Source organism: Rattus rattus, chromosome 7 (assembly GCF_011064425.1).
Source record: "Rattus rattus isolate New Zealand chromosome 7, Rrattus_CSIRO_v1, whole genome shotgun sequence".
NCBI classification, from domain to species: Eukaryota; Metazoa; Chordata; class Mammalia; order Rodentia; family Muridae; genus Rattus; species Rattus rattus.
The window spans coordinates 114414824-114434246 of record NC_046160.1 but is presented as its reverse complement, the minus strand read 5'-3'; the positions used below and the strand labels follow the sequence as shown (position 1 = coordinate 114434246).

The following is a 19423-nucleotide window of genomic DNA, read 5'->3' as shown; positions in this document are numbered from 1 at the left end:
CTGTCATTACAGCTCCAGTGCTGGTCTTCAAGCCTCACCTTAGGGACCCGCAGCAGTTGATCCCTGCTTCCCACCCCATGGACTCAGCACATCCTGCCAGTTGGCTGTGTCTGGCTTGGCCCATCCTCATAAATACAGAAGATTCCTAGGCTCACTCATGCTCACTGGACCGCACAGGAAAACTTTGCCCACAGCCCCGCCCTGGGCTTTGTTGGTCCCATCTCCGCTCTGTCCTGTGAGCCGCCTGGCAGCTGATGAATTACAAATTTCCCTTCTTTTTAAATTCTTTCATTTTAAATCTCCCCTCTCTCGGGGAGGTTTGGGCATGCGCGCATGTGCAAATACCCCAGAAGCCAGAGAAACCATTGTATCTCTCCTTGAGCTGGATTGAGTAGATGTGGGTGCTGAGGAAACACACTTGGTGCCTCACAAGTGCCAACAAGTGCTCTTAACCTAGTGACCATCTACCTCTCCAGCCCTGGACTGCACGTTTCTTGGTGAGAAAAATTATTGTTTTATTTTACTTTTTAATCATTCACAAAACTAGATCCACACTGGGGGGAAATTATTCCTCTTTTAGTAGAAGAGTCAAGGACAGTATGAACATTAGACTGCCACTCCCGTCTCCTGACACAGGCTTTGGCCTCAGGCACATACCCCCGACACGGGCAAGATCATGAGAAGTTTTTCGTATGCAGCACGGGCTTACCTGGACAAGAAGCAGGAGGTTTGTGTCTGGTAAAGGTGACTTGAGCTTCAGGGCCTGCAGAAGTTCCAGAACAACGCTCCGAGACAAGTAAAACTTATCCCGCTCCTAAATAAAACAAGATGGAAACAGTCCTGTCATTTTTCAAGGCCCAATTTGCATGATCTGTGCCAAGCAAGGCTCAAAAATTGACAGACTGGAAACTCAAAACAGACTTTAAAGGTGCAGCGAGCTGCCTCCCGGAAATAAAATTCAAACTAAAAGACAGACGGTTCCGTGTGTGGAATGAGTCCACTGCCGCGGCTACAACAAGGATGCATCACAGAACGGATGAGTGGCAGGATTTCTCTTAGACATCAAAACCACAGGATTTGCTTCTGAGCCACATGGAGCAGAGTCCAAGAACTGCATCAAGCAAACAGAACTGAGTGTATGCTTCTCAGTACGGAAGGATGCGGAGAAGCGCCCACAGCTGGCCACAAAGCTCCAAGTTCCCACCAAGGTTCTCCTTTCTCCACGTGGGTGACTTGGAGTGTTCAGAAGAGCAGGGGAATGGGGGATTCTAGGCCCCCACCCCCACCCTTGCTGAAACCTCTCCTTCAACTGCGCCACCCGCAGGGCCTTCTCTGCAACGTCCTTGAAGTCCTCATTACCCTGAGTCTGTTGCTTATTTCGTGTTTTCGTACCTTGGCTACACGTGCACACCGTTGTTGAAACATACTGTCTTTTTTAACCTTTTTTATTGTCTTCTCTTTTATGGCATCCCACACTGTGAGTACCTTCTTTTCAACTTTGGATTACTTGTGCTGTTTTCTTTAATTAGTCCTTAACTCATTATTGTGAGTCAACAGCTTACTAATATTATATTGTAGAGCTGTGCACAATTCACCGTCGACTGAACACTTTATTACAAACACCACACACATGGAAGAAAGTGTGTGGCGTGTAAGTGTCCCGTTAAGCGAGTGGTGATGTCTCGTAGGACAGAGAGGCTCATGGCAAAGCCGTCAGGAGCTCCAGGGACTCAGTGTCTCCATTTGCAGAGCTGGTTACCGTGAACAGTGAGGACGGCTTCCCCGTCAAAGGTGGGGTGCAGAAGAGGCTCCTCCTGAACTCTTATCTTCTTTCAAAGCACCTTTTGCTTGTTATCCCCAGGTGGGCGTGGCCTGCCCTGCCCTCACTGACTACGGTACCTTAGTACCCAGAAGGTCGGTGGATTTAACCTCAGAGCCAACATTGTGCTGGGACCATCAAAAACAAGTTTATGCCGGGCTTTCTTAGTTTGTGGCCCTAGACAGAGCCTGTGCCCAGAGAATGTGAGATCCAGTCTCTAGCTGATGCTTGTCTCTACCCTCACTAGCTTCTTAAACTGCAGCTCAGTCTCTCAGCCGCATGTCCACATTCCCAACACTCCCAGGGGGACGGGCCTTCAGGTCTAGGCTCACAGCTCTACAGCACTCTGCTCCTCTGGACACTAACCTCATGATTATGTATACTTGACTACCTATCATGCCGATGCTTCCAAGAAGCTTAAAAGAAAATGATCTGTTTATTTAATAATTCTCTCTCTCTTTTCTCTCTCTCTCTCTTTCTCCTCCCTCCCTTACCCACCCCCCGTGTGTGTGTGTGTGTGTGTGTGTGTGTGTGTGTGTGTGAGAGAGAGAGAGAGAGAGAGAGAGAGAGAGAGAGAGAGAGAGAGCGCACACACGTAGGGCAGAGGACAACTTGCAGGACTTGGCGATTCCCTTCTACCATATGGGTCCCTGTCAATTTCAAGTCATTGGGCTTTATTAACAAGTGACTCTGCCCTTGTTACAAAGCCATTTCACTGGCCCTAAAACAAACATCTCAACATGTTAAGTTTGGCTTCAAATGACTCTGTCTGCAGCTTTTTAAACTGCATATCTAAGACCTTGTGACTCAATGTAAGGCTGGCAAAATGGGGGGGGGTGCGGTGTGTGGCACTGGCAACAGTAAAAGGTTTCTTGACCAAATCTAAGCTCAGAATTAAGCATGCGATGAATCCCGGGTGTCTGCTGCGCTCACCTGTGCTGTGTGGTGTGACACGCACACACACACGCTCTGCATTGAACATGTGGGTGTGTACTGGATGGAACACATGCTCAGGCTATGACAGACTATCAGTGGGCACGCTTCTACACAGGCTCTCCTTTTGCAGAATGTATGGCTTAGTTATGGAGAGCAAAGGCTTGTAAGATGGCCCCACCACAATCCCTCAGCACGTACTTGCCAAGTGAGTGTGCCTCCAATCACGGAGTTAGAATGTTTAATTTTAAAACTGCGGCTCCAGTGGCTGACTTACACTTCATTCTAAAAAACCGCTACATGAATTTCAGCTTGGGGATTAGGAAAAATTCTTCCAACAATTTGAGATGGCCTTGGATATACTTCTGCAGTTTTTGCCCTACAGATTTAGGCAAAGCCTGGTTCTCAGCCTCAATGAGAAGAAAATAAAATACCAAACAACTCTGAAAAATATTAAAGACAAGCTATGTCCTGCAGGGTCAAAGATCCCAGGAAGATTTGATTCTTTATATAAAAATAAACAAGCAGATCCGTCTCAGTAATGAGAATTTTTAAAATAAATTTACTTTTTTATTTTTAATGCCTTTGTGCCTGTATCTGTGTGTGGGCACGTGCCTGTGGGTGCAGGTGGCCACAGTGGCCAGAAGAGGGCGCCGAATACCCTGGAACTGGAGTAATAAACAGCTGTAAGGGGCCCAGCATTGGTGCTGGGAACTTTAACTCCTCTGCAGGGGCAAAGTATGTGTTCCTACCGCTGAGCCATCTCCCCATTACCATGCCTTTACCGTTGATAAATGGCAAAAGTGCCTGCCTGCCAAGCAATTGCTCTACAATAAACATGCCCATGGTTCATTATAAGCAAATGTTTGGTTGCACACCTATAGTCCTGCAGATCCTAGCTGGCTCACAAGGCTCTGCATTTAACACACCCGTTTGTAAGTTTTTCATGTATGAAGGGCACTGGTCTGTCTTCTCCATCCATGTTGCCTTTGTCTGGCTGGAATCGGGAGCCTGCTGCCTTGTAGAGCATTTGTACTGTGCTCCCAGTTTCTATTTTATTAGTGTGCATGAGGTGGATAGCAATGTGTTTCTGAACCCTGAGTGGACATCATCACTACGGCTGCATGGTGTTCATCTGTGAGAGGCTTTAAGCTGTCAACCCCATCTTTACACTATCTGTCCATCACTTAGGTTATTTATTTTTATTATATTATATTAATTATAGTGTGTGTGTGTGTGTGTGTGTGTGTGTGTCTGTGTGTACTCTATCTTGACACATACCAGAAGAGGGCATCAGATCCCATTACAGATGGTTGTGGACCACCATGTGTTGCTAAGAATTGAACTCAGGACCTCTGGAAGAGCAGTCAGTGCTCTTAACCACTGAGCCACCTCTCCAGCAGCAGCTTGTTTTGTTTTTTGTCATAAGTACATTTTTATTTGTATCTTATCTCTGTACTTGTTTGGAACTTACATAGTGCATTTCTGGCTTTCGAAGTTTATACTCAAAATAGTGACATGTATTAAGGGTTTAAAGTCACATAATCCCTGTCCTTGTGAACAATAGGGAGAGTGCTTTAAATTCATCCCTTAGCTACACATAAAAACATACAGACACACACACACACAACACACACACACACACACACACACACCCTGTAACCAGGCTATTGTTAGCTGGTATTTTATTGTCCTTTTGTTTTATACTTAGTGATATTAATAGTAAGTATAATTAATATTATTACTACTGTTGCTTTATATTGTCAGTGATTTCTTAGATTTATACATTTTACTAATTTCTTTGCTAAATTTCCTTTGTATATTTAGAAACCTTCTCTGTTGATTCGATTCCCTTCATATTATAATCTATCTTGAAGTATTAGGTCGGGAAGAATGTGTTCACGTTTTCAGGGCTCGAGAGATGGCTCAGCAGAGAGCAAACACTGTTCTCGCGGAGGATCCAGGCCCAGTTTCTGGCACCCACTTGAAGGGTTTGCATCTATAACTCCAATTCCATGGGGTCCAATGCTCTCCTCTGGCCTCCTTGGGTAACAGGTACACACATGGTGCACATACATAGATACAGGCACTCATATACAGGAAATAAAAACAAATGGATCTCTACAAGAATCGATCAATACTTTCTTTCCTTTCTCATGAAGAATACCTCCTTAGCTATTTATAAGGTGTTCTTAGCTATAGAGAATTCTAGGTAAACAATTCTTTTTCTCTCCTATCATTTTAAAGACTTTCCCATTGGAATCCAGTTCCCTCTGGTGTTGTGAGGTTTGCTGTTCAGTCTATTTTCAGAGTGTTTGTTCTCTCAGTTGCTCTTAAAACATTTCTTTTTCTTGCTCGTTCCAATCACAGCTGGTCATATTAACTAACGAGTATAGGTGACTGTGTGCAGGTGAGTGTGTGCAGATGAGTGGGCACAGGTGAGTGGGAATAGGTGAGTGTGTAGGTGAGTAGGCACAAGTGAATGTGTGCAGGTGAGTGGGCGCAGGTGAGTGGGCACAGGTGAGTGGGAATAGGTGAGTGTGTAGGTGAGTCAGCACAGGTGAGTGTGTGCAGGTTGAGTGGGCACAGGTGAGTGTGTAGGTGAGTCAGCACAGGGAGTGTGTACAGGTGAGTGCATGCAGATGAGTGTGTGCAGGTGAGTGGACACAGGTGAGTGGGCACAGGTGAGTGGGAATAGGTGAGTGTGTAGGTGAGTCAGCACAGGGAGTGTGTACAGGTGAGTGCATGCAGATGAGTGTGTGCAGGTGAGTGGACACAGGTGAGTGGGCACAGGTGAGTGGGAATAGGTAAGTGTGTAGGTGAGTCAGCACAGGTGTGTACAGGTGTGTACAGGTGAGTGCATGCAGGTGAGTGGATACAGGTGAGTCAGCACAGGTGAATGGGCACAGGTAAGTGGGCACAGGCAAGTGTGTGCAAGTGAGTAGGCACAAGTGAATGTGTGCTGGTGAGTAGGCACAAGTGAGTGTGTGCGGGTGAGTGTGTGCAGGTGAGTGGGTGCAGGTGAGTGGGTGCAGCTGAATCAGCAGAGATGAGTGTGTGCAGGTGAGTGGGAACAAGTGAGTGAATGCAGGTGAGTGGGAACAAGTGAGTGAATGCAGGTGAGTGGGAACAAGTGAGTGTGTGCAGGTGAGTGGGTACAGGTGGGTGAGTGGGTACAGGTGAGTCAGCACAGGTGAGTGGGTGCAGGTGGGAGGATGGGTAATACTTTTGGATACACTGTATCCCAAATCAGAGAACTGATAGTTTTCACTAACTATGCAAATGATAAAAGCCTAGTCTGTTTTCTACAGAGTTGCCTACTGTGTGTTAGGTCTTTATAGCTTTCATCTTTTCCCTGTCTCCAATTCTCCCTTTAAGCTATGTCTCATTTGCTATTTAATCTGTCAATTGCAAGTTTTTTTTATTTTGCATTAGTGATTACCATTCACTTTTTATCAAGCTTAAGTTGGCCGGATTTTCCTTTTAAATGAATAAATCTCTTTTCGGGTTGTTTCTTCAATCCTTTATATGTGTATAAAATGGAGTATATACTCTTATAGTATGGCGTGTACTCTAATGGTCCCTGTCTCACAATTTTCATATTCTTGGGAGAAATATCATTTCTATTTATTGACTCTCCTAATCTAGTGCCTGGTGGGTGTTTTTACTTGGGCCGAATTGAGTTTCGACCACTTAGGCTCCTCAGGGTGTTAGCCTCAGGAGTCATGCTGGGGCTGGCTGCAGGCTCCTCTCTCCAGAGATGCCTGAGGTCTGTTTCTGAGCTTCCTTCTGCAGAGACACGGGAGCTGAGCACCTGTCGCTGGAGTAGCACCAGTGTCATGTGGCTTCAGCTTGGCCGCTGTCGCAGTTTGCAAGTACCATAAACTCCATTGCTCTTTTCAGTAATCGGCCTGTGCTTACTAATTTCTCAAAGGATATAAGATTATTTCTCCATCAGAAGGCTAAAACCCATAGCAATGCTCGTCACTACCATATCACAAATGTATTCCTCCCAAACTGCCCTTTACCCAGTGGACAGACAGCCTTCAACGGTTCTGACTTCCTGAGAGCGATGACCTGACTCCAACTCCTGCCATGGAACTAAAAACGCCATCTCCTTCTCTTGTGTGGACATTGGCACTCAAACCGCCTGCTGTTAAGACAGCAACTCCCCAACACAATCCTGCTTCCGTGCTCCACGTTTGGGTTCTCAAGTCCCTCTTCCTTTGCTCTGTCATCCTTATAACACCAAACGTACATTTAAAGTAAATGTTATAAAAGTATTACTATATTTCATCCAAATTCTAGTCTTTTCAGTGGGGGCAGTTCTGGATTTTCTAGACTGCCTGACGATGTCACCAGGGTTCTTTATGTTTTCCTGTCTTCTTATCGGATTACATAAGGAAGCGTTATTAGACGGAACCCTTTTAGAATAAAATGACTTCTAAAAATAAAGCATTTTTACTGAATTTGGGACTGCATTTTGTATATCCACTTTTTTAAGCATGGAAGAAAAAGGGGGGTTGAGTTACTTGTCAAAGAGAATGTCCGAGGGGAAAAAATACTGTCTTGAGAGGGAGAAAATGTATGCCCCAGGCAGGACGGTAAGTAGCTAAGGATGTGAAAGGCCAAACAGAATGTTATCGAGGGACACATAGCATAGTTGAGTGGGGGCAAGTTGGTGAGAAAGATGGCTGGGGAGCTCTTTATAAATAGAAAGAAAGCTTTGTTGTAAAATGGGAGTTTTCAGAGGAAAAGAAAGGGCTCATAGAAGGAGGAGACAGAAATAGAGAGGGCTCTGCATGTTCGGGAGGAACCCACAGAAACAGAGGCCCATTGAAAACAAGCTCAGGACACTGGGCCTTAGAAGGGAGCATTGAAGCGTAGTCCTCAGGGTGGGAAGGATCCCACTTTCCCTTGCTGCCTGCATTTCCTGAGGCCAACGCCTACCAGCCACGATAAGGCCGCCATAACTACTGGACAGGAAGTACCCTTCCATTTTCTCAGTCGTGGGAGACCAGCAGAGGAACCCTGAGGAAGATTCTCATCTCAGAGGCTGGGACAGAAACATGGGAGCATTAAGGATCGGCTGCCCGCTAATGATGTGCTAATGAACCTGAAAAGGTCCGTGTGAGGTCACTTAGGCCATTTAACGCTCGTTTCCTAAACCACGTGACCTCCGTCTCCAAATCTGTACATTCCAGAACCAGCTAATGTATACACCCAACCAGATCTCGACGGGGATTGGCCGCTCTGCCTCTGGGGTCCTGGGAACACAGAGGAGGCTCACCTTTGTGAAGGCTCTGTAGCACAGGCCACACAGCTCCACCAGGTAGGCCAGCGTGAAGACTGCATTCTGAATGACAAAGCTCAGCAGCTTGGAGAAGGGCTCCAACAAACTCTGCAAAGACAGCGAGACAGACAGGCTGTTTGCTTCCTCACTCTGCAAAGGCATTAATTAGTCCTATTGACCCTTAACTGCAAGAGTTGTTTTTTTTTTTCCAGAGATCCAATGCAAGCAGCTGTGAATAGCCATTCTGTTGGTCTAAAAACTCAACCAGCAATTCAAAGAGAATGACCCAGTCACTTTATTGCTCAAAAGATATAAAATAAAAAATAAAATAAAATCTCTCATTTTCTCATATGGCATCATTTACAAACCTACCCTACCATGGCCCTGTCCTCTTGCTAGGCTGGCAATCCCATCTCTGTGATGCTGTGTTAGGACCACTCAGTCTGTATTTGTATTTGCTCAGATTTGTATCCACATAGTTATACTCTTGAGGAATGTCCCATGTGTATCTCCGAGGCCCATGAACTCAGCCACAGTTCCTGCTGCCCAGTTTCCTGCAAGTATTCATCAGAGGGAAGTTGCCTGTTCGTTTCCTTATCTGAGCCCTACCCTCAGGGCCAAGTTTTAGTCTTGCAGGCTTTCACAAATCACTCATGTTTTGTAAGCACCCACTGAGTGCCAGGCAGAGCTCAGTGCTTCTCCATTGTTTGTTCTATTCAAAGTTCTTCTGGCAACCCTAGGAGCCAGGGAGAGCGCAAGCTCTAGCACTTGATTCTGCCCTTCTTAGTCGGAACCTTGGGTCTGGATACAGACATACACAGTGCATCTTTTATTAACAATATAAGAAATTAAAGTGCTGTCTAACTCTTCAGAGCCACCCATCTTAACAGCCATACTGAAAACAGCACCTCAGCAAATATGTCCATATCAAATGCTCACCTCAGTGTTCTTCCTTAAAATACATTTCAGAGAAAGGATGACCCAATAAGAGGATACAAACATATAAAAACATAATTACTTGGTGTGTGTTCACATGTGAGCGTGTGTTCATGCCATGGTGTGCATGTAGAGGTCCAAGGACAGCCTCAGGTAGCTGTCTTCACCTTCTATCTTGTTTTAGGTAGAGTCTTTCTTGCCCTCTCTCAGAGCCCCTGTCTGGCATCCAGGTCTTATGTGAGTTCTGGTGATGGGGACTCGAGAAGACATGCTTGTTGTCAAAGGCAACAATCCTCCAAGCATCTTCGCAGCTCCAGATATGAATTTAGTTTTAAAGATTTAGATTATTTTTATTTATGTGTGTGTGCATATGTGTGTTTATGCCATGTGTGTGCAGGAGCCTGCGGAAGCCAGAAGAGAGTATCAGATCCCCTGGAACCAGAGTTACAAGGGAATATTGGCTGCCTGACATGGATGCCTGGAAACAAACTTGGGGTCTGCAAAAGCAGCAAGCACTCTTAATTGTTAAGCCTTTTCTTCAACCCAGATATGAAACATTTTGGGATTCCTTTTATATTTACATAAACACAAGTTCATTACTTGTTGTTTGTCCCCTGAGAATGGGTGTGTTTTTCATTTATTGGTACTCCTCTATAAAAATCTTTGTGGTAATTTTCATATAGAAAACCTTAAAGAAACTTTGAAATAGTGAGATAGTAAGCTATATTCTAGATTATATGAAAACACTCATAAACAACAGCTAATTGGCAACAGGGCACAGCAGAAAACCCTAGAAACTTGCTCTCTAATGATATATGCTTAAATTTCAGATATTCACAAACTAGCTCTATGACCTTGATTAGACATGTTGCTTCTGAGCCTATGCCCTTCTCTATACAGTCACAGACTGAGTAATCTCTCAACCAGTTAGCGTGAATTGTGACTCTGTGAAAGTATAGGGGAAAAAAAAACCAGTTAAGAACGCATAGCTATAAGAAATGTGCATTGTTGGTAGATGATGAGCTAGTAATTAAGCACTATCATAAAATAAGCTCTTGTACTGCTGCACAGGAAGCAGCCAAGATATGTGAGCAGGGTATAAAAGGAAATGAGAAACAGCCCTGAACACCCCCACAAGGCTCATGAACTTCCTGGCATCTGCAGGAAACTGTAAGTGTTAATACTAAAAGCTTGATCAAGGAAGTGCTTCCTACAGTTTATATGAACATTTACAAGCTTTAAATGGGACTGGAAAGGAGGAAAAGGTGTTCAGCACACTGACAAGAGTTTGAAGTATGTCAGGCAAAGGAAACAGCCTATAAAGGGTGAGAGTCTGAAACTAAGATTATATGTGTAAAGCACCTGATGCAATACAGGAGTATTCAACAGACAGCATCCACTGTCATCATGATGATAATGATGCTGACTTTGAAGCTGCAGGGAGAAGTATGGTTGAATGAAACAAGTAGCAGAGATTAGACTGGGAAAGTGAGCTGGTGAGAAGAGATATAACTGTATGCTACATCAAGGAATTTAAATGTTATCCTAAAAGAAATCAGAAGTCATCAAAGACCTTTAGCTAAGGAACCAATACAACCCTATTTAAAAGGCTCTGCTAGTTGGTAATCTGGAGGATGGAGTGGTGGGCTAGACCAGGATGAATGGCTACAAACAGTAGCATTGCAGGATGTTAGATGCTGACCCAGCGTGATGCTAACAGGTGTCATTCCATACACAGCTGCCATGTTATCAGTATTGCTATCTGCCTGTCTTTCGGTCATAAAGCAATCAAATAACCAACGAGTCAAGCTTTTCTGAAGTACTTTAAAACAACAACAACAACAAAAAAAAATACATACCCTCGTGGCATTGGTAGAAGGTATCTTCAAGAGGCAAATCATAATTCTCAAACTGGAATCTAAAGAACACTGTGAACAGATATGAAAAGGGAAAAGTCAGCTCTCAATGTTTCCTTTGCTTCAAATATTTCCTGCATTTGTTTTGCAAAAGGAAGAGTGCAGGTCCGGAACGATAGCTCAGTCAGTAAGGGCTTGTCACACAAGCATAAAGCCCCAAACTTGCTCTCTAGAATCCATGTAAAGGAACTGCTTGTGTTGGCAGGTGTTTATAATCACAGGGCTAGGTGGTGATGGCATTGAGACTCCTGGGGCTCACTGGTCAGCCAGCCTGGCCAAGTCAGTGAGCTCAAGCCAGGAAGAGAGTCCATCTCAAAGGCCTGGTGGACCATGCCTAAGGAGTCATTCCCAGTGCTAACCTCCGGCCTCCCCATGAACATATATCCACAGCAATTCACACATACACTCATACACACATGTACACACATGCACACACACATGCACAAACATATATAACCTCATGCGCGTGCGCGCGTGTGCGCACACATGCGCGCGCACACACACATGCGCGCGCACACACACATGCGCGCGCACACACACATATGTCTTACTGTAACTACAGCTATACTGTTTCTTATGTATATTAAAAATAATCACCCTCAGATAAATATTTTAATTAAAAATTACATAAAATCAAAATAATTATTAAATAAATTAAAAGCGCAGCTCTGAAGCCATTTCTCAAAGATATAGTTCCAGAACTAAATGTTATAGAAAGTTGGATAAAGAACTGGATGGATGGATAGATGGATGGATGGATGGATGGATGGATGGATGGATGGGCAGATAAGTGGATGAACAGGTGGCTAGAGAGATGGCATGTAGACATATAGGTAAGTAGCAGGTGTTAAATGTATACCAATCTAAGGAGGCATGCTAAATTATGAAAAGCTATTTGGGGGCAAAAAAAAAACCCTTATAGAAATCATTGATCTAAATAAGACCCAGTTTTATCACCCTTTCTCTAGGATTTGTTTCTTATTTTAATTTTTCCCAAGGTTGGGGATTAACTTCAGTCCCTGTGCACAGTAAAAAGGGGTGGTACTGCTGAGTTACATGTCCCCAGTCCCTAGGAGGGAAGCCACCTTCCCTTTGTCAGGAAAAGACATGACCTGGAATCTGGAGAAGAGCAGCAAAATTTCTGAGAGAGAAAACCACGCTTTGCAAATTTCTACATCAAAATATGCTTTGAAAACCCCCTGGTTTGCAGGGATCAGAGGACAAATAACCCGCAGTCCTTTACTGTTGCAAGCCTATCCGTACAGCATTTCTGCAATGGGCACTGACCCCCTTCCACACAGTGTAGACTAAGCCAGGGGGATCCTCTTGGATCCCTGGACTTGCAGCTTGTCTATCACCTGAAATCTGCATGTGTTCAAATGCAAATCCTCAGGCCACGCTCCAACCAGTGACAGTCCTCTGTGACTGTGATTAGCGGCAAGAGTGGTGCACACTGAAGTCCAGGTCCACTTCAGTGAGACTCCCCAAAAGCAAACTGTAAGAGTTTCAGGGGAGGATATTTCCCCAAGAGATTAAGGGCAAAACAGAATCAGTTCTCAGATCTGGCCCAGTAGGGAACGCTCTTACATAAATCCTGGTGGTATTTTCTAAGTATCTTTTAAAAGAACCTGGGCCTGTTCAATATGCCAATACCCTTCAGAATCGGTGTGGCATTTACTTACTTTAAAGCAGGAGCTGAACACTAGCTGCTGATCAGGCCAAACCCTAGTGACTTAAAAGCCAGAAAATGTCATCCTGGGGGGTGGGGAGGGGGGTGGAGATGCATATGCTGAGGCTTGTTCCCACTGAACCAGCATCAGCAGGAGAGGAGCGCGGCCCTCCGTGGGAGCCACGCATTAACACTGTCAAGGGTCTCAGCTCTCCTTATTACTTTGCCTCTCACCACACCACTCCACTCATTAAGGGTGGAGTCCCAGCAGGCGCAGCTGATTGTTGCAAATTAGGCATTGCCAGTTGTTTACAGCAGCAGCGCTCCCTGCTGGTCAGCACTGAGCTCAGCATTTTCACTATTTACCGGGACAGGAGCTTCTGCATGCTTCTGAATAGCTCATCAGGAAAGAATGTTCCAGAAAGACAATCTCTCTGCTCTAAGGGGATTTCTGTGTGGCCATGTTAAAATGTGTGCAGGGGTAGGTGTGTGTGTGTGTGTGTGTGTGTGGTGTGTACACGCGTGCGCCATGGCACACATATGGATGTTAGAGGGAAATCTTTGGGAGTTGGTTCTTTCCATCCATTGTAGGGGACACGAGAATCGAACTCAGATTGTCAGGCTTGGTGGCAAGCACCTTTGCTCCCTGAGTTATCTTGCAAGCGCAGGACTAGTCCCCTTTGCTTGGATCTGTCCGTCTACTTTAAGCTATGGATAAATAGGTATTCCAGAGAGTGCTGATACAGAAACCATCTTTTGCGTTGCTTTCCAAGGTCCCTTTGAACACTAAAAGGCAGCACTCAGCAAGCTAAAGTCTCTGGGTTACCACCTCACCTCACGGGATCCTCATTAGCATCCACTAGTACCACGGTTGGCTGACCTGTACAACATCCCCCACCTATGAAGTACCAACACGTGACCTCCCTGGTCAGATGAACCAATGATTTGGTTTTGTTTCAGTTTGAGTGATTTGATCTATGAGTTACATGAAGAAAACACACAACTCCAGTGGAGCTAGGGTCAAAGAACCAGCTCTGCCAAGGCTGGCTCTCCCGGCCCGGGTTCTGGGGATGGGATGCTCGCAGCTTTCTTGGTTTACAACAGTGTGCAGTCGCACACAGAGCACTGGGCTGAGAGTCAGGAGGCCTGGGCTCCCATCTCCACCCACCCCCATGGAGCTATGACAACTCCAGCCTCCTCTCTTAACGTGTGACTCCTTACGTGACAACCTACGGGAAAAACACGTCTCCCTGGTTTCTCCCTCCATGATAAAGTAAGCATCTGCTTTTCTTTCTTTTCCTCTCTTTGTTCGTTTTTCAGTATCAGGTCCATGGTCGTAATAAGCACGATACTCAAACTACAGATTAACCACCGAGTGTCATCTTGCTCTTTCCGGAACATTACTCCAAAAATAACCCACGAGCCACTTTAAATAATTCTCTAAAGCTAACACTTTACCTATGTCCGGATTCCTTTCGGATAAACTATTCATTTTCCTCGCCTATCGGAAATCCACTTGAGGAAAAACGCTTCCAGGTAAAGACGCTCCAAGGACTGGGGATACAGTTCAGCAGTAGAGCGACTGACTAGCGTCACACGACGATGAGTTCTAGCCCCCTCACAGACAATGAAAACAAACGCAAATTTAAAAAGAAAGAGAGGAGAGACCACGAACCACAGTCTGTTGGCTTCCACTGAAAACCAGGTGACCCCTGGGTGCCTTCGCTGTTGGCAAGTAAAGTGTCCACGACATGCTGCTTACAGTGGAGTGGACGACCTAAACAAGTCTCCTCACGCTACCTGACAGATTTCCCCTAGCCCTCTGGGATCAGATCACCTGACCACGCTTCACGAGCGCGCGTTGGTCTCTTTAAGCAGATGGGCAGAAAGCAGTGGGAGCTGAGAACGTGGGCTGAGCTCACCTTCAGAGGTAAAACACAAGGCAGCTTGGCAAAAAATGTCTGAAACTGGTTGCTGATCGTGGTCCAGAGGCTGCTAGGAGAATCCATGGGCAGAGCTTCCATGAACGTGGCGATGTTTTCCAAACAGCGTATCATAGCACCCCCTGCTGGTAAATTCTTTTTGTTATTTAGACCCTAAAAACACAAAAGCACAGGCACAGGCAATCAAATGCTGAAACTGTACACGCATCGTAAAGCCACCCAGTGTAGGTCTGCTCAGAAATCGTAATATGCACGCTAGAAACACGGCGGACGGCCTGCTACACGGGCTGGCGGACAGCCTGCTACATGGGCCAGCGGGTGGCCTGCTACACGGGCCGACTGTTGCACTGGGCAGAAGGAATACAGAAGGAAAACCAGCCATGTTTGGGAAAACTGCGGGGGGCGGGGGGGAACGACGACAAAACCAGCGATCTTTACGTCCATGAGGTAAAACGGGATCATGAATTAAGAACTGTCTAAGGCTATGTAACTGGTGTGGTGGGTGCTAAGAAGGTAGTGAGTGATGCCTGCTGGAAAGAATCTTCCAGATCAAAGGCTGGAGCTGTTGAGAAGATCAGCTGCCACTTTCCTCCTAGCAATGACTAGGCATGGTGAAGCAGTCAGGGACTTCTCTATGTTAACTCATAAAGGCTTCACGCCCATCTTGAGATACAACACTGCACCGTGAAGCAGGTCAGGGGTACCTCATGGAGGGAGATAGGTGTGGTCCATGACTTTGCCTGGGGACTAGGGCACCTCCCACGCAAACCTACCTCCAGGAGCTGACTGAGGGCAGCGATTGAGCTCAACTCGTTGAAGTCCATGAGAGATGTGGCTAAGGTCCGTAAAAAAGTCCCATCTAGAAAGCAAACGGTCACGTTTAGTAGGGTTTCCCAGGACTGGCCAGGTTGTGGTGTCTGGGTCCCCGGGGAGTGAGTTACCTTTGATGGCACTCTGGAAGAGCTGAGGGAAGATGCCGTTGGGGGCCAGCTGATGGAAGATACAGCGAAGGAACTGCTTGGCCACACCCGCCGCATTGCCTGGAACCATCATGCTGTGTTCAAACAGAGAAGAAAACACAAGCGATGGGCCAGTGAGCGTGTGCGCAATGATCTGGAGGTTAGGCTCTGAACGCCGCAATTCTGTCTACCTGTCTTGTTCGCTGTTTCCCTCAGAGAGATGAAATTACCCATCGTCAAACCTAATACTTCATAACGGTTTTTCAGACAGATCCACAAAGTCCCAAAAGAATCACTTCAGGCCTCCCCAAAGCCAGTGACCTGCAAAGACCACAAGTCCAGAAGTGGACGAGAGTCATCAGCAAGGACCTAGCAAGGCCAAGAGAGGGTTGTCCTGAGGGAATGCAGTGGGTATCATCACTTCTTTTAAGAGATGTCCTGCCATGTTTTCTTGGAGCATCTGGACTGGCACTTGTGGCAAAATAGGAGCCAAGAGTTTTACGTGGTCCTGCCTCTAGACAAAAAGCACCAGAAAGAATAAGTCCTGAGGTGGCTGGGTAGGGGAGTGGGTTACCAGAAGTGAGAAGTCAAAGATCCCAGGTGGCAAGAAGCTCTCCTAAGCTGGGTACATCAGCCTCTGCCTCACTGTGCCAGTCCGCCCTGGAATGTTGGTGCAAAGGCCAAAGATGACCTTCAGGGAAAACAGAGCCCTAAGTTCATGACTAACTTAAGGAACCAGAACAAGGGAAACCTTTGGCTATTTGTTTCATGAGGCCCCCATAGCCCTAAAACTAACATCAGATAAGATTGTTATCTGAATAGATTAAAAATAAAGGAACAGGAAGAGAACACACAGCGCAGTGTTCCTCTGGACACCGCATCCGACTCCAGATGACAAGGATAAATGATCATGACCAAGTAGGGTTTATCCATACAATGCCAGAAGAGTTTCACAATCAACATAGGGGCTGGGAAGAAGGCAAGGAAGAGGACCAGCGTTCAGATCCTCCACGTGGGCACAGGGCACCGCCTATAACTTGAGCCTCAGAAGATGGAGATGGGGGATCTCCCGCATGAGCAAGCTTCCTATCCAGACTAAGTGCAGCAGCAAGCTCTGAGGCTTGATGGAGAGACCCTGCCTCAAAGGATAAGGTGGAGGAATGAACAAGGAAGATTCCCGATGTCAACTTTGGGCCTCCACACGCAAAGGCGCACACAGCTGCAGACATGCACTCATATACATGTGAACCGTCACGTGTACACACGTGCTATACACACAAAAAAGGGGGGAAAGTCAATGTAATTCAACATAGAAAATAAAGAAAAACACATATGAGTTCCAAAATACTCAGCATATTGGAAATAAAAGGAAACACCCTCAATTTGTTAAAAAGTGTCTGTGGGAAACAAAAACAAAAACAAAAACCCTGCCTAACACATCACCAGAATGCGATGCTGAAGGCAGGAAACAAAACAGGAATGGTTGCTTCCACATCCCTTATTGTGCTGGTGGCTCTGCCTACTGTGATAAGGTGATAAAACCCCCAAAATATCAGAAAGGAGAGAGTAAAAGGCATTCTTTTCATAGTTGATATTATGTTCCCAACCCCCAAAAATAGAGTCTAGAAGGCTTAGGAACCTCTAGAACTTATATGTAAATTCAGCTAGGATACAACGCTAATTCAGAAAAATCTATTTATCCACCAGGTAAAAAGTGAAAATTATTTCCTTCAAAATTCAATTTACGTTGGCTCTAAAACATAAAATTCATAGGGATCAATCTAACAAAATTCAATGAAAGATTTACAAAACTTAAAATTTAACCAAAGACTTACAAGACCACTACTGAACAGTGCTTGGGAGCTGGCTGGGTTGAAGGCTCAGCTCAGACAACATTTGCCTTACAAGTTCCAGGATCCAGGTTTGAACCCAGAATCCTCCCAACAGGGAAAGGTGTTGGTCGTGTGCTCTGGGAGTCGCAGCACTGGGGTAGTGCAGAGAGGGATCACAGGGCTCACTGACCAGCCAGGCTAGCCTAACTAGAACCTCTAGACTAATAAGAGGCCTTGCCTCGCAGGAGCTGCATGGCATTCCTGAGGATGACGCCCTCCACATATGTGTGCACACATTTCAAAATCATAGCTGGGAGAAACTTAAAACTTAATGAAAGGGAGGATATATAAAATCCAGCATTGTTCTACCAGTTATTCACAAATAAATGTACACCATCAACTTCAGTAACCATTTTGTCTAAACAAGGGGACGCTTGAGCACAGTGATTACTGATTCCTGTTAGGTCAACAGTGGGAAGACAGAGGAAGGAGAGCCACCACAAGCTTGAGGCCAGCCAGGGCTCAAAGCAAGACATTGTCTCAAAAAGTCAAGACAGAAGAAGAGGGAGAAACTAATTTGGAAATTTAAAGAATCTATATATCTAAACAAATCTTTATAGAAAGGAAGGAGGGAAGGAGGGAGGGAGGGAGGGAGGGAGGAACCCTGGCTACCTGATGCCAAGCCTCACCACTGTAATCCAGATCCTGTGGCACCAGATATGTGGTTCTCAACCTGCAGGCCACCACCCCTCTGGGGGTTGCAGATATCAGATATCTTGCATGAGATATTTATATTACAATTCATAACAGTAGCAAAATTATAGTTAGGAGGTAGCAACAAAATAATTTTTATGGTTGGGGATCATCACAGCACCAGGAACTGCATTAAAGGGTCACAGCATTAGGAAGGTTGAGAACCACCGCACTAGATTAAGGATCAGCGTACAGACCGAAGGAACCAGGCAGATGCAAGCTACCATACAAGGAATTTAGAGTTTAACATGTACCACAGTAGGCCAATGAGGGAAGGAGTCTGTAAGACAAGAAGGTGCTGACATAGCTGGATATCTGATATGAATACACAGCGGGTCCCCACCCCCACCCAACACTATATAAAAGTTAATGTTGATGGATTAGGTAAGTGATAAATCTAAATTGTAAAGTTATGGAACTTCCAGGAGAAAGTGGTGGAGAAAACACACGACTTGAAAGCAGACGAGGTTTCCTTAGCTAAACAACAAAAATCCGTGATTACACACACTTTAAAGCACGGACAAGTTAGAGTTTGTCTAAATGAAAACCTTGTTGGCAAGTTAGAGCATCAGAAAAATGAATGAGCCCAGCCTAGGTGAAAATATTCTCAGAACATACTTATGCAACGAAGTCTGACAACTCCAGAGTAAAAAGGAAAGAGCCTGATTTAAAAGATGGAAAAGATTATTTAAACAAGCACTTCGGGAAAGGATATATATAAAGCAGTCGATGAACAATTGAAAAAAATGTCCTCAGGAAGATGCAAACTACAACTACCAAGAGATAGCCACCACATAGCCACTCCATCTGCTACAGTCGAAAATACCAACAACACCAAGCTCTAGTAAGGATATGGAGCAGCCTGAGTGTGCAAATATAAGACAGCATCTCACATAGGACGAATAGCATCACCTTTAGCTAATATTTTCTCTATTTTTACCTACGTGTCTATGGGTGAGTATAAACACACATGCTCAGATACCCTCAGAGGTCAGAAAAGAGCATCGGGCCCTTCAGAACTGGAGTTACAGGCAGTTGTGAGCTGCCATGGGTGCTGGGAACCAACGTTAGGTCGTCTGTAAGAAGAGCTACACCCAGGAGTGCTGAGCTAGGCCCTAGCATCGCCATTTTTTTTTCCTTTTCTTTTTTTCCGGAGCTGGGGACCGAACCCAGGGCCTTGCGCCTGCTAGGCAAGCACTCTACCACTGAGCTAAATCCCCAACCCCGCATCACCACTTTTATACAACCATATTTATGTAAGGGAAGTTCTGATCTCTTATCTTTTTAAAAAAAAAAATCAAGCACACATAGGTTTTGTGGCACAGCAATTCCATTTCCAAGAGAAGTAAGCATCTATTTACGAAGACCTT

The 19423-nt window shown here is 45.4% G+C and overlaps 1 protein-coding gene across 9 annotated transcripts in view; it reads right to left on the bottom strand.

Annotated features, from left to right (window-relative positions):
• Positions 1 to 19423, bottom strand: part of Unc79 (unc-79 homolog, NALCN channel complex subunit) — a 236505-nt gene that overhangs the window by 27853 nt on the left and 189229 nt on the right. For all 9 annotated transcript variants that reach the window (XM_032908298.1, XM_032908292.1, XM_032908290.1 and 6 more), the window contains 6 exons: positions 15451 to 15563; positions 15283 to 15368; positions 14489 to 14662; positions 10841 to 10909; positions 8043 to 8153; positions 710 to 814 (listed from right to left, as the gene is read on the bottom strand). In XM_032908298.1, the coding sequence (XP_032764189.1) occupies positions 710 to 814; positions 8043 to 8153; positions 10841 to 10909; positions 14489 to 14662; positions 15283 to 15368; positions 15451 to 15563 (658 nt within the window). The remainder of the gene's footprint in view (positions 1 to 709; positions 815 to 8042; positions 8154 to 10840; positions 10910 to 14488; positions 14663 to 15282; positions 15369 to 15450; positions 15564 to 19423) is intronic.